At 43.6% G+C, this 15,155-nt stretch overlaps 1 protein-coding gene across 2 annotated transcripts in view; it reads left to right on the top strand.

The window, feature by feature from the left end:
* The window catches only part of ELAPOR2 (endosome-lysosome associated apoptosis and autophagy regulator family member 2), a 163,263-nt gene that overhangs the window by 122,843 nt on the left and 25,265 nt on the right, over positions 1-15,155 (top strand). For both annotated transcript variants that reach the window (XM_059725807.1, XM_006273760.4), the window contains exons 9-15: positions 139-319; positions 1,726-1,854; positions 3,839-3,929; positions 6,156-6,258; positions 7,135-7,272; positions 9,391-9,654; positions 13,211-13,384. In XM_059725807.1, coding sequence (XP_059581790.1) covers positions 139-319; positions 1,726-1,854; positions 3,839-3,929; positions 6,156-6,258; positions 7,135-7,272; positions 9,391-9,654; positions 13,211-13,384 — 1,080 coding nt within the window. The remainder of the gene's footprint in view (positions 1-138; positions 320-1,725; positions 1,855-3,838; positions 3,930-6,155; positions 6,259-7,134; positions 7,273-9,390; positions 9,655-13,210; positions 13,385-15,155) is intronic.

Here is a 15,155-nt window from a genome sequence, read left to right on the forward strand (position 1 = left end):
TGGGTTCGTAAGGATAGATATGACCTTGATCTTGCCTCTGGCAGGAGATTGGACTAGATGACCTCTTGAGGTCCTTTCCAGGCCTACTTTCCCATGATTTTATGATTCTACAATCTGACACCATACTTTTCATTTCAGACTCAGATCATGTATAAATGGATAGAGCCTAAAATCTGTAGGGAAGATCTTCGGGATGCAATGGAGCTGCCCCCTTCTGGAGAGAGGAAGGACTGTCCTCCCTGCAACCCTGGGTTTTACAATAATGGATCATCTTCCTGCACACCTTGCCCTCAGGGCATGTTTTCGGATGGGACACAGGGTAGGAGGCCTATTATCTGGTGAATTCCCCTTTTCAGTAGATCATTGCAGTGAATTTCTACCCATGTTTGTTTTGTTTCCCTAAAGGAAATCACTAGCCTGTGCATTACTTATGCTTTTATGAAGTGTTTCTATCAGCTAGGGTTCTTATCCATCTAATAATTAGTGGTTAAATGACATCAGAGCAGTGTTTGGGGATAGAGAGGTGAATGGAGAACATGAAGAATTAGGTGTGTTACAGCAATAATGGATTGCTGTCATTAGTTAGTTGGCGTTAACATCCTCAGAATTATTTTTAGGGGCCGCTGGAGGATAGAGTGATTACTCTGCTCTAGCATAAAATTCATCCTAATCCATCCCCTGCCAGGGGGCATGGGAGCAGAATGTTCAAGGTACTGTGCTACAGGGTCAGAGGGGTGAGTTTGTACCTTCCTCCAGGCTTGTACCAAAGTTGGCATCTGATTGTTCAGGATGTGGAATCAGAGCAGCCAGATGTGATACCTTGCACCACGTCACTTCCTTGTGTGTCAGTGAATATGTCTACATGAGATGGTGACAGTGCAGTAGTCTAATAATACTGCGCAGTAGCGCGTCACAGCACAAATAGTGCTAAAATGCTACTGTGCAATAATATTAGGCTACTGCGCAGTAGCATCACTTAAAAAGCATTCACCGGCACTACTGTGCAGTAACTCCAGTTACTGTGCATTTATTTAGTACTGGATTATACAAGTTAATGAACATGTAGACATGCCCATTGGCTACAGAAACAGGCATGCCTTAAGTAAGCTAGTCTGATGGACCATGTCAACTTGAGATGACCTTTCACTCTTTTTCACCACCCCTCTATAACAAGGGATAACAAGGAATAATGGCCACAAGTTGTTGGAGAGTAGGTTTAGATTAGACATCCGCAAGAACTACTTCACAGTCAGGGCAGCTAGGATCTGGAACCAACTTCCAAGGGAAGTGGTGCTGGCTCCTACCCTGGGGGCCTTTAAGAAGCGGCTTGATGCCTACCTGACTGGGGTCATTTGAGCCCAGTTTTCTTCCTGCCCAGGCAGGGGATCAGACTTGAAGATCTACCAGGTCCCTTCCGACCCACTTCTATGATGATTCTGCCTTGACCTGTTGATTCTCCAGGACATTCTTGTCCAGCCAAGCTTATTGTAAGAGTCGTCAGCAAGGAGTCTTTTGTCTTTGCACTTTGGGTGATTGCTCTTACATCCTTAGATTCTAAGAATGATTATTCAGGTTTGAAGGGCAAGTTTTTTTTACACCTATCTTCCATTTCATTCTCAGTTGCCCTGTATGAAACACTATTGTTTCCCTTTATACTTGTGTAAAGTGCTGCATTTGATAGTTATTACTTGGGTGCAATTTCCTTTCCCTGCTGTTCCCTTGTAGAATGCCAGGCCTGCCCAGCTGGGACTGAACCAGCTCTTGGGTTTGAATATAAATGGTGGAACATACTGCCAGCCAATATGAAGACTTCTTGTTTTAATGTTGGAAATTCGAAGTGCGATGGAATGAATGGTGAGCCGGTCTCTCTCTACCTTGTTATCTTTCACCTTCACTGATTGTAAGAGTATTTGAGGTCATGGACAGAGAGGCTTACACTTCTGTAATCAGCATAACATATTACATTGCTGTAAAAAAAAAAAAAAGAAAAAAGAAAAGAAAAAAAAAGAAAAGAAAAGTAGCGGACAGATGACACAGACACCTAACATGGGATAACAACACAGTCATGTAGGGAACTATTCCTAAAAGAGTCCAGGGAAAAATGCTATTAGTGTAATTTGCATTGCTTTAAGTTTCATATGTCCACAACCATCCTAAAGTAGCTGTTTGCTGTGGGCAAACAGGGTATTACTTGCTCCTGTGTCGCCTAGTGGTGGCACAGCAATTGCTGCCTACTGTGTGAGGTACCCTGGGATAGCTTCACACCTGCCTGTTCCTGATCCTAGTTAATTGTCTCTGGTATACAGAACTGAGTAAATTATACACGAGAATGTGTTTGTCTGTTCACACTCTCAGTGCCCATCAAATACGTGCTTGGCTCAGTTAACCCCAGCATACAGCTCCTTTTCTTCCTCTCATTGCACATAGGTGTGATAAGTCAGTGGATAATCATCTTCTTGAATACCAAGCAAGACGAAATAAAGGGCAAGACTCAGCTGGAATAAATCAGTTTTGGTCTGTTAACTTTCCTGGAACAAGACCAGATGCCAGAGTCCGTTCTACCTACTAGGCATCTTAGGCGCTTAAACATGATTGCATTCTACCTAATGCAAGTCCTGAAAATCCATTAATGAATCTGCTTTTGTAACACACTCTCTTTATTCTGAGGTACAAAAAAGTGGGGAGGAGGAGAACCTATTTGCTTTTAACATTAGATGGATCACCCTAAAGTATATACATTCTGTTATGTGCCTAATAGGTGGCGTAGGATCTGATCCCAGGTTATACCAACTGAACAGCTTAGATTACATTAAAGATGTAGTTAGCCATGCTACAGAGTACAGGGTGCATCTAAGGCAGTAGTTCTTTTTAGACTCAAGGCATGCATTGATAGACTTGAGGCACCCCTTGGAAAATGTCAGGTCTTAGTTTTTGCTCTTTTTTGACTACAGAAAAGTAATAGAGCAATTCTTCTGCTGCAAATACCTCGCATCACACCAGTCAGAATACTTTTTTAACACTGAATTTGTATGTGAAAACCCTGGGTTTATCTTGTCAATCATGTTTGCTCACCTAATAGAGCTAACATTTTACATCACACTTGAAATATTCTCAAGGCACCCCATGGTGTCCTGGCACCCTGGTTGAGAATCAGTGAGCTAAGGGTTATATAGGAAAATAAATGTCCACATTTTTGTTGTACTGTAGTTTCTTCCTATTTATCCTTAATGTCATTTTTTCCTGATCATTGAGACTTGAGGAAACACCCCACACCTGGTGTCTTCAAAGTCTTCTCCCTGCATGTGTCCTCAGGTGGCAGCAGAAAGCAGTCACAGTGCAGCTGTGGACATGTTCCTATTCAGAGATTTATTATGCCTATACTTCTGTGTGCGCCTATGAGGAACTGCTCCTGTCTTCTTCTGTATAAGAACTACTGCTCTCTAGGGTGCATGATAAGGCTACTTCACTAACATAATTCAAACCACATACTTAAACTTAAACACAAACATTCCTAGATTATAGATTTTAGAGCACAAAGGGACCATTCCAGTCATCCAGTCTGACCCCAATTTACTGAATTTCAAGTTTCTTGTTAAATCACAGCTTCAAAGGTGACATTTGCATCTGACATGGACAATGTCCAGGAGCTGATATCCATCCTGAAAATGTCTCCCTTTTTAAAAGAAATTAGTTTTTTGACAATTTGTTCCAATTATATTTTTCAATCACTAATTTATTTTCTGAATTATTGAAACCCCCTGTATTATATAGAGAAATGAGGACACTTTTATATAAACTGCCTGTTTCTGGAAAGGTGGATTTTTTTTTTCCTTTGCAGGTTGGGAGGTGGCTGGTGACCATATTCAGAGCGGGGCAGGGGGCTCTGACAATGATTTTCTTATCCTGAATCTGCACATCCCAGGATTTAAGTAAGGATCACAGTTTCTTTGTCAGTTTGTATTTTATTTGCCAGCTCTTGCACTTGCTTTACATTAACTCCGGATTGGAAAACAAAGTTTGGTTCTTCAGTGCTAGATCATTTATAAGTAACCAGTTACTCAATACATTATTGTGACTGGGGCTGTTGACATCCCATGCCCCAAATCTGTCATCAGATCTGTGCAGACACCACTGAAGTCACTTCAGCACCATATGGGTGGAGGAGTCCTTTACACATCAGATAGCAGAGTCAGGATCTTTGCTGTTTGCTAAGGACCAAACTGCTTTCACTTGAACAGGAGCAAATTAGGTGCAATTTCTATTGAAGTCAAAGTAAAGTAAACCTGATATTAGGGCTGGCATCCCATGGACCTCGCTCAAGTGAGCAGTGACTTGGAAGTTAATGGTGTGATGCTTTCTAGGACACAAGGCCAGTTATATCTTTTTAGATTATGAGACAACCCCACCTCCCATCAGAAGGTAGAGGAAAAATTACCCTGAAAGGGATCACAGTGGAACAGTGGGTATATTCTGTGGTATGCCCCACCTTCTCCTGCTTCTGTACCTTAGGCTCCTACTAAACATTACACATGTTACTCTATTGCCTGGTTAATTGCTAAATTAATTTAGACAGGCCACATGTGAAAAGTAAGACCAGCCACTAGTGCAAAGTAATTATCACACAATAAAAATCCAGCTATAAAAAGACCCAACCAACAATAAAGTTAGTGCTTGAAAATGTGTAATAACTCTCTAGCTGGTTTCTATTTCACTTTAATTTGAACATGTAGCAGGGTCCCAGGAGGGATTTGTGTGTACTCAGCATCACCCTAAGTCACTCAGCATTTTGCAGCATATTTAAGTCCTATGTGCAAGTCCTGCATGCAGCTTGAAGCATAAAATCTGCACTAGCATATTTGAAATCAAAGCCTTTGTGAATCCAGACATTGGCTATGATCTTAATCCAGCCAAATGTTACATGTATGCATTTATGGATAATATTTTCCTCTAGAAGTGAATCAGAGAACTTGCATAATTAGATTTTATATATATACACACACTTACTGGTAAATTCTTTGCTGTACCCAATAACACAATCGATGGAAAGGTAAGGGGTAGACACACAACTTAGAGCAGGCTTTAAACTACTTCCTAATGCCAAGGCATTCAGCGCAGTAAATCACTGGGATAATTTTAGGCGTCACTAAATTCTATGTCTTTATTTTAGCACTGTGGTTAGGTCAAAGTCGAGTTGCAAATACAGCCTGGTATCATAAGAACTGCCATTTACTAGGTCAGATCATAGGGCCATCTTGTTCCATATCCTGTGTCACACTGGCAGAGAGCGGATGCTGAAAGGGTGGATGAACTAGTTGGGCATTATACACATACTTTTTTTCCTGCAACACACCAGAGATCCACTGCTTCAGAGCAGACTCGATTAATTGAGTCTGCTCTGAATGCGAGCTGAGGCAAACTACACTGCGCTGCGTGCAGTTGTATAAGCAGCGAAATGCATGTCAATGCGCAGAAAATGGCAGCAGTGTGCTTTTGAACTAAAGCATCTCTGAGGTGTTTTAGTTCAAAAGTGCGTTGCTGCCGTTTTCTCAGCACTGATGTGCATTTCACTGCTTATATAACCGCAAGTGTCACAGCGCCGGGCACTTTTCAAAGTGCCCAGCGCTGTGACGAATGCATGTGTAAAAATGTCTGGTATGACTAAGGTTTTTTTCCATCGGTCCTCTCTCAGTTGCAGCTTCCAGCATTTAAGGTTATAGTATTTGCAGGTTTGTTTAGACACAAAAATTATACCACTTGAGCTAAACCAGTATAATTAAAGTGGTCTGTCCCCTTCCTCTGGTGCAGACACAATTATGGTGGCATAAATATGCTGCCTAACTAATTTAGCTGTTCCCATCTGGGAAAGAAAATAAGCTGTACAAGAATAAGACACTTGTACACCAGCATAATTGTATTCACCATACTGACTGCAGTGATATAGCAGTATCACTAAAGAAATCATACTCCTAATCAAAAATGTCATTGTAACCAACCTGCAGTGCTGCAAGGATTGATGGACCAGGCCTTCTGTTCGGGGCAGACTGTGTGTGAATGAATTTTAAATTCTCCAGGCATTTGAAAAAGAAATAGTGTGACTGACTGCTAAGTGTTTGTAGAGAACTTTGTAAATATTTCAGTTCCTCCCTGTTAAACAGACCTCCAACATCAGTGACTGGAGCAACTGGGTCGGAACTAGGACGGATTACATTTATTTTTGAGACCATCTGTTCAGCAGATTGTGTGCTGTACTTTATGGTGGTAAGTGAGACCTTTTACTCCATGACAGACGAGTGAGCTTGGCATTCCACATGTCACTTTAATATCTGTACATAGAGGCGATTAGCTGCACTAGGTTTATGATGATGAAGATTAAGTGTGGCATTAGTTTAGTATCTGCAGTGCCCTTGTAGGTGGATTTAATTGATGATCTAGCAAGTTTTCTCCATCATTTGTGGTATGATCTCATTGTTCTTTGAAGAATAGAAAACAATCAGTAAGTTGATGGAAAAAAGGACCACATTCTGTCCTTTTTGACTTGACCTGATAAAACTCCAGTTGACTGCACTAGGATCAGAATTTCACCTTCTAACGATGTCATGTTCAGGGTAAAGGGCACAGGAAAGGAAAAACTCTTCTTACCCATGCTAGACTGTCAGGCGATCACTAAGCCCTTTGCTGAACCCCCTGCTCATTTCATTGCTTTGACATGAGACATCAAGAAGTAGAATGTCCCTCAAACGGAGGCGCTCAAAATTAGCATCTACTTTCTGAAAAACTGGCATTACTCTCACTCTGCCTGGATTTACCCCATCTATTTTCTTCAGTTTTCAAGTCTGAAGGGACCATTTGGATCAACCTAGTCTGCCTCCTGTATAACATAAGTCACAGGACTTTCCTCAATTCATTTTTGTTTGAACTAGAGCATTTGCTTCAGAAAAGCTCCCATTCTTTACTTAAAAATTGCCAGTTGTGGAGAAATAGAGACAAATGTATTTATTGTCCATTGCTAAGCACCATATACAAATAAAAGGCCTTCTAAATACATTAAGCATCCACTATTATTATAAAATTTTCTTATAATATTTCAAACCTCCTTCATTAATATTGTTTCTATTTTATTATGGATTTTTGTAGGATGTTAATAGAAAAAACACTAATGTGGTGGAATCCTGGGAAAGAAGTAAAGAGAAACAGTCCTACACTCACATTATCTCCAAAAATGCTTCTTTCACATTCACATGGGCCTTCCAGAGAATAAACGAAGGCCAGGATGTAAGTATTTGATATTTAAGCCAGGATTTAACAGGAGAGCCTCCCTCTGAAATTCACTCAAGTACTCAAAATCCCAGTCCACCCACTCAAGCCTGTTTCTTGCTTCATTTATAGAGAAAGCTGGCATAGGCCTGCTGTCCAACTTAATAGAAACCCTGTATTTACCATCTGTATTTGGGGTCACACAGTGGGAATATATTGTACTTCTAATAATGGCTAAGTAGGAAGGTGCAAAGTGGTTCACTAAAAATAAAAAGGCAAAAGGACAACAAAAATAGTGAAAATCTGGATAGCAAGACATCTTGGGTAGCCTCCAAAAATGTGAATGATCCTTTGGGAGAGGCCAGGATCTCTCCCTTATTTTAGGCTGAACCTTGCTTTCATCTAGCACAAACTTGGTATTGCCCTGCTTCATCAGTAGGAGACAGCAAAATGCTAAAATGCTAAATTGAGAAATGGAGAGCAAAGCAAATGCTATAGATGCTAATGATGCTAATCCCATTTGTACTTGTGCAGCATCTCTTATTTTATATCTTTTACTGCAAACTATCCTGCATTTAGATTCTGATTCAACAGGCACTAAAACACATAGCTGCTTATAAAGTCAGGAATGCCCTTAATGAAAAAAAAAAGGGGTGGGGAGGGGAAGCTGTTCATGGAGTAGTTCTTGCCTCTGCGTGTCTAAGTGGAAGCTTGGCCATTTTTGGGCTCTGCTTTACACTTTGGATTATGCACTGGCTCTGCATGACTGTGGGTACAGGCTTGTGCACACACAGCTCACTATGCATGTGTACAAAGACAAGTCCTGGAAAAAAGTGAAGGGGCATGAGAGGAAGGGGGGACCCTCTTGTATTTTAGCTCCAGTAGCTGAGTAGTTAAGGCACTTGCCGAGGAAGCAGGAGATGCAGCCTTTAGGCTCCCTGACACAGAATGGGTTTGACTCCTGAAGCTGAGCCACTGCGTTTAATAGTTACTGCATAACATGGATGGGGAGCAATGCAGAAGTTTCTGTAAGGCTCCTGGGAAGAATCCAGGGCCTGCTTCCTTTTAGAAGCAATATCATCTCACTGAGCTACACATCCTCTGCCTTGTGTCCTTCCTCCTGACCCCACATACCTTACTCTCTTGGCTGCCACAGGGGTCCAGCGCAGCATCCTAAACACCACACCACAAGTCAGCTATTATCCAGTTCCTTCTCTAGTGTTCCTTTAGAAGCTGGCCCTTAGACAACCAAGAGATTTCACTCTCAGCTCAACTGCTTCTTGGCTTCATATCTAAGAGCTAGATAAAAAGGTTGTTTTATCTAAGAACCAGATTCTTATCTATTCCACCTTATTCAAGTCCCAGACAAAACATTGATGGGCGCCTATACACATGGAGGGAGGCTGCTCCAACGTGCTGTAATTGCATGTTGCACATCACAGCAGACTCAGTTAATTAAGTCTGCTGGACGGTGGTAATTACTATGCTCCAGCAGACTCTAGCGTCATGTGTATCAGCGTCCCTGCTCTGAAAAATGGTGGTGAGGGCACTTTTGACGAGCTTTAGTTAAAATGCCCCTGCTGCTATTTTTCAGTGTAGGGACGCTAACACACATGATGCTCCGGGCACTTTAATTAGAGTTACTCTGAGAGCTGCCATAATTAAAGCATCCCGCTCCCCCCACCACTCCTGGAGCATGTGTATAAATGGCTGGAGCATGACTATAAATACTTTTGTAACATGCTTCCATCCTAAACTCAAGATTAAATCACAAAAAGGCAGAGAGCAGGAGCAGAACTCATCCACCTCTTGTGTAAGCTGTTTTCCAGGGATGAGCAGGATGGGATAGAATCACGTGGGCACCTAATAAATGGACTAGGATTTGGACCCTGGTGACCTGCAGGTTGCCCCCTGATCCCTGCCTTCAGACCAAGCACTGGGGGAAGCAACTTATTAATCACAGACAGGGTACAGCATGCTTCCCTAAGGGTTCCTTCCAGCCTCTGATACACATGCCTAAGTGCTTTCTTGAACTGGAGGTCTTCTACTGCACAGGGCTGTTGTGAGATTTGATTCAAAGATGAGATTCTGATTGTGTAACATGGACTGGGATTATTTCTCCCGCTCTTGTTGCAGAGCAGGCAATTCATCAATGACGTGGCGAAGATCTACTCAATCGTGGTGACCAACGCTGTGGATGGAGTGGCTTCATCTTGTCGGGCCTGCGCGCTGGGTTCGGAGCAGTTCGGTTCATCCTGCGTGCCATGCCCAGCTGGACATTACATTGAGAAGGAAACCAACCAGTGCAAGGAATGCCCAGCCAACACCTGTCTATCCGTACATCAGGTGTATGGCAAAGAGGCTTGTGTCTCTTGTGGGCCTGGCAGTAAAAGTACCAAGGTACAGAGATGGAAAGTGGTTTAAAAACATAACTACATAAGAATTGCCACTGACTGGGTCAAACCATCTGTCCATCTTGTCCAGTATCTTGTGTCACACAGTGGCAGAGTGTGGATGCTGAAAGGGAGGGTGAATTGGGCATGACCAGGGTTTTAACCATTGTTCCTCTATCGCTTGCAGCCTCCAGCATTTAAGATCTAGGAAGTTCTCATTCTTAACTCACAGTGCTCAATAGTTACTGAGTCTCCTTTCCTCCAAGCATTTGTCCAGTCTCTTTAGCCTCTTTTTGAATCTAGCTAAACTGTCAGCTTCCACAATGTCTGGTGGCAGTGAGCTCCACAACTTTAATTGCATGTTGTGTGAAAAATAATTCCTCTAGTTGGTTTTAAACTTCCTACCTACTAGTTTCATTTTGTGATCCCAGGTTCTTGTATTCAGAGAGAGAGTAAGTAATAAATCCCTATTTACTTTCTCTTCGCCATTTAGTGTTTTGTAAACCTTTCTCGTTTTCCCTCCTCAAGCATCTCTTTTCTAAATGATATAGGCCTAGCCTTCTTAGTCTCTCCTCATATGGAAGCCCCTCCATACCACAGATCATCCTTGTTGCCCTTCTCTATACCTTCTCTAGTTCTTTTATATCCTTTATGAGGGGTGGGTACCAGACCTAGGTGCAGTATTGAAAGTGTGGATGCACTATGGATTTATAAAGGGGCGTAATGATCCTTTCTGTTTTGTTTACAGTTCCCTTCTTAATAATCCCTAATGTTTTGTTTGCCTTTTTATGGCTACTGAGCTCTTGTTTTTAGCAGACTGTTCACAGTGACTCTCAGATCTCCTTCCTTTGTGGTAACAGCTAATGGAGTTTTTGTATAGTTTGAGTTATTTTTGTCCACATGTATCACAACACTTATCTACATTGAATTGCACCTACAATTTAGATGCTCATTTGCTCAGTTGTGCCAGATCCTTCTGTAGTTCCTCACAGTCTGCCTTGGTCTTTACCACTTTGAATGATTTTGTCATCAGCAAATTTCGCCATCTCACTACTCACCCCTTTATCAAGAACATTTATGAACATGTTAAACATCCCTGGTCCCAACCCAGATCCCTGGGGGATCCCACCATTTACCCTTTTTCCCATCTTGAAGCTAACCCTTTATAGGCAGATGAAGTTATACCCTTTATATGGACTCTTCGCTTTCTAGCTTTGTGCCAGTTTTTAAGTCATGAGTGGACGTTCCCTGCAATTCTGTGACTACTTAATCTAATTAAGAGTCTGTGATGGGGGACCTTGTCAAAGGTTTTTTGGAAGTCCACATACAGTATTGGTGCATCTACACATCTGTTTTACTGTGGAGCTGACTAATCCACAGTAAAGCATCACTGTTGACATGTGCCCATATTAGGGTGCAGTAAAATAATTAATTCTGATGTGGGATAGTACTGTCCAGGACAAATACTATCCTAAAGTGGAGCATTTATGTGCACTGAAATGCACATGGAGTAGGTGACTTGGGCTGGTTGGGGCACAAGGGTGCTATAGTGCAGAAGTTACGTGCCAGTTAGCCCCTCACTGTAGCAGCCTCATGCCCCAGCCAGCCCCTCTGCAGCATGTTCAGCTGGGCCAGAGCAGCTTCAGGCTGGCAGGCTGACCTCCTCTGTGCTCCCTGCTAGCTGGGGCTTCTCCCCCCTGGTTCGACATCCTGTGGTCCTGGGTGCATGTGTAAATGCTGCATCTGGGAGCAATAAACTGCAGAACAAACTGCACCAGAGTTTATTGCCACATGCTAATTGCACATGTAGATGTACCCAGTGTCAACCAGATTGCCCCAGTCCACCTGCTTATTGACACCCCCAAAGAACTTTAATAGGTTGGTGAGGCACAGTTTCCATTTGATAAAGCTGTGTTGCTTCCTCATCAGCAAATCATGTTCATCCACGTGCTGAACAATTATTTTTATTTATTATTGTTTCTACCAGTTTTCCAGGAACAGAAGTTACTAGCCTGTAGTTCCCTGCATTCCTTCTAGACCCTTTTTAAATTATGGAAGTCACGCTGGTGACCCTCCAGTCCTCTGGTACCGAGGCTGTTTTTAGTGGTAGGTTGCATGCTACAGTTAGGACTTCAGTAATTTCTGATCTGAGCTTCTTCAGCACCCTAGGGGTGAATGTTATCAGCTCCTTCAGGACCCTAGGGCGGTTTCACTCCTGTAGGGAGTGTCAGTCTGAACTGTGTGGTATTCTGCATCTGTCAGCTTTTCCCCTCCATTTTAATTTAAAAGATTCTCTACCACTTTAATGTTATATGCCAGAGGTTTCATAGCATGTTGGCTCAGGTAGAAACCTTCCTTTCTGTATAGGTTCCCCCTGTTCCAAAAGATTCCTCCAGTTCTTAATAAACCTAAACTCTTCCTCCCAACACCATCATCTCAGCCATGTGTTTAGGCTCTGGAGCTCTCCCTGTCTAGCTGATCCTGTATATGGCACTGTGCTACCATAGGGGTCCTGGCTTTCAACCTCTTACCTAGGGGTGCATCCAGAGGAGCATGCATGGGTAATTGCCGCATTCCAGCAGACTCCGGCATCACATATATCAGCGTCTCCACACTGAAAAATGGCGGCAGGGGCACTTTAAGTAAAGCTCGTTCGATGATGCACTTGATGCTCCAGGCACTTTAATTAGAGCGGCTCTCAGAGCTGCTCCAGTTGAGGCACACCCCCCTGGAACACATCTATAAACATCCTTAAAGGCTCCCCTTCAAAGAGCGGGGGTAGCAAACTGACTTAAAAACTGCCCTGTTTGCTCCCCTTGTTTGCTCACTCCCTGATCACTCAGGGGATCTCCTTTTATGCTCTGCGGAGCATGGACTGGCTCTGCCCCCTTGTTAGGGCTTTTGTCAGACACAGGCAGCAATCACTCGGCTAGGAGCTCAAAGCACTCAGCCCAAGGACAGAGCTGTCTGCTTCACCATGGAAATGGCCGCTGCTAGCTCTGTGATGTAGTTAGTCAACAGTGCCATTGCTCCAGATTCATTCCTGGCACCATGTCTGTTTGCAATTGCTAACAAAACACTCTGCTTATGGTTCTGTGTGTCCTCTTGCAATGTGTAAGTGTGACAATGTCCTTGTGAGGTCCATCTACAAAGGCTGAACCCAGGACTTCCAGATCTAAAAAACACAGGCCTCTATTACAAGGTTTAAAGCATCAGATCTGTTAGTACACTAAGTCAGTAACTAATTCATAAATGTATACATCATGTAGTTACCAGAAGATGGGGGAGAGGGCAATGTGGGCTACATAAATCTACCATGGCCGTCTGTGGACTAGAATTGCAGACTGATTGCAAATATAGTGTATACAACCTACAGTATGTATAAGATGTGGATTCTGGTTAAAATAGATTTAAATAGAAATGGGAGCTCTCACCTCACCAGCTGAGAAGGGGGAGCTCTGAGCCAAGCATACTCCTTATAGATGGGGGAACCATATACTTCCATTTGCTTTTACTCAGGGGGTCTGTAACTGTCTTTTAATATACTTTTCTTCCTCTGGAAGGACCACTCCACGTGCTTCAGTGACTGCTTGGTGTCGTATTTCAAGGATAACCAGAGCCTGAATTATGATTTCAGTAACCTCAGTGGGGTGGGCTCGTTAATGAGTGGACCCAGCTTCACGTCTAGAGGAACCAAGTTCTTTCATTTCTTTAACATCAGCCTATGTGGGAATGAGGTAGGTGCCAACATAGTAGGGACAGGGAATGGGCTAGCCTCACTGAGTTTGATTGTGTATATCTTTGCAGCCTCCTAGTAGTTAATCAGCACCTGATTTGGGGAGGTCAAATTGTCTTGAGCTCCTTCTGCATTTAGGCCCCAGCTTGGTGCCAGCCCTTTCCATTGGGATTTGGATCCAGTCGCAAATGAGGCTCCTGTTTATGGCAAAATGATACTCTGGCAAGAGGACTGTAGTGCTTCAGGCCAGGGGAGTTAAACACATTTGGACTTCCAGCCAGATCTGAACCATGGGGCTTCTCGTGTGCTGGATTTGGAACCGCCTCTGCTGGCAGGGTGAGCAGCGTCAGGGAGCTGCAGGGGCTACTACTTGCTCTGTTGCTGCTGAGATGTGTCCCTAATGGGGCTCCACACCCCAGAATCTGGCTACAGGCCCTGTCCCCGAATTCCCAGCCACTCTGGGAACCCTGCAGGCTGGCTGATATGGCTTCGCAGGCCAGAGATGGCCACAGGCTTTAAGACCCCTGCTTTAAATTAAGGAGATGCTCAAGAAACAGAATCCTGGACCTTCCTTTGTGTTTCTCTGGGATCTCCAGGGTCATTCACCTGACCTGTCTCTTGCTAATGTGGCATTCTGCTGCTAAGCCAGCCCAAACTAAGAACTGAAACTTTTGACTGTCAGCTTCTTTCCATATGGCCCCAGGTTCCCTTCTCACTCAAGTGAAGATGTTGTTGTCAGCAGAGCACCTGTTTGCCCAGCTACCCATGAGCCTTCACTTCCAGTCACACTTGCCAGTTACTGAGGTCTCTGACTGTTTGCTTTCTGACTGTTAGAGCAATAATGAAATGTATTTAACCAATTTCGGTAAGAGCATATGCTTCTGCTGCTGAGTGTTAATGCACTTCATCTGGAAGATCGCAGTTTACAGCAACAAAAGCTTAATCTAAATTTTGCAATACACTAAAGCAATGATTATTGATCCCTCAAAGCACTTCAGCAGATGGATACATTTAAACATGTGGGTTGGTTATCCCAGTGATGTTACTAGTGGTACTGAAGACAATGGAAATACTCATGTGCTTAAATCCATGCAAGTGCTGTACCTTACGGCTTGATCCTACAGGGCGTGGAGTGCTCTTCCACCAAAATGCTTAAACACCCATACAACATTTTGTATACCAGCAGTCCCAGTGTCTTAGAGTAACTCGCATGCTTGAGTGCTCTTCTGGACTGGGGATGCTGAGGGCACATCCAGACGAACGTGCACATGCAGTATGTGGTGCCACAAACCATACGCATAGCACATGCAGGTGTTTGCCGTAGTTGGCAGCATGGAAGGTTTTTTTTGACATTGGGAGATCCTGGTGTCCAAAAAACCCTGTGACGGGAAAAAAACGGGGTGGTGCACATGGTGTCAGCGTGTGCCACCTGAAACCGGAGCCTGGGTGGCCAGATCCACACTCCAGCTGCCAGCCAGGCTCTGCATGCTGGATTGCTGCTGCTGGAGCCCCAGGAAGCACCCAGAACCCCAGGTAAGACTGCTGGGGCCAGCCCAGGTGCTGGCCTCAGCCTCCCCTACCCCACCCAGGGCAACTAGCTGTGTGCCAGAGCATGTGTGCATGAGCGTTCCTCGGAGACAAGTAGCAGCAACACAGCTACATGCTGCTGCTGTTTGTCTCCAGGAAAACACACGTGCGTGTTCATCTGGACGCACCCTGCATGTTTAGTACTTTATGGAATTGGGCCCACAAGGAGTGAATTGCCTTGTCTG

Source organism: Alligator mississippiensis, chromosome 4 (genome assembly GCF_030867095.1).
Source record: "Alligator mississippiensis isolate rAllMis1 chromosome 4, rAllMis1, whole genome shotgun sequence".
Classification (NCBI taxonomy): domain Eukaryota; kingdom Metazoa; phylum Chordata; order Crocodylia; family Alligatoridae; genus Alligator; species Alligator mississippiensis.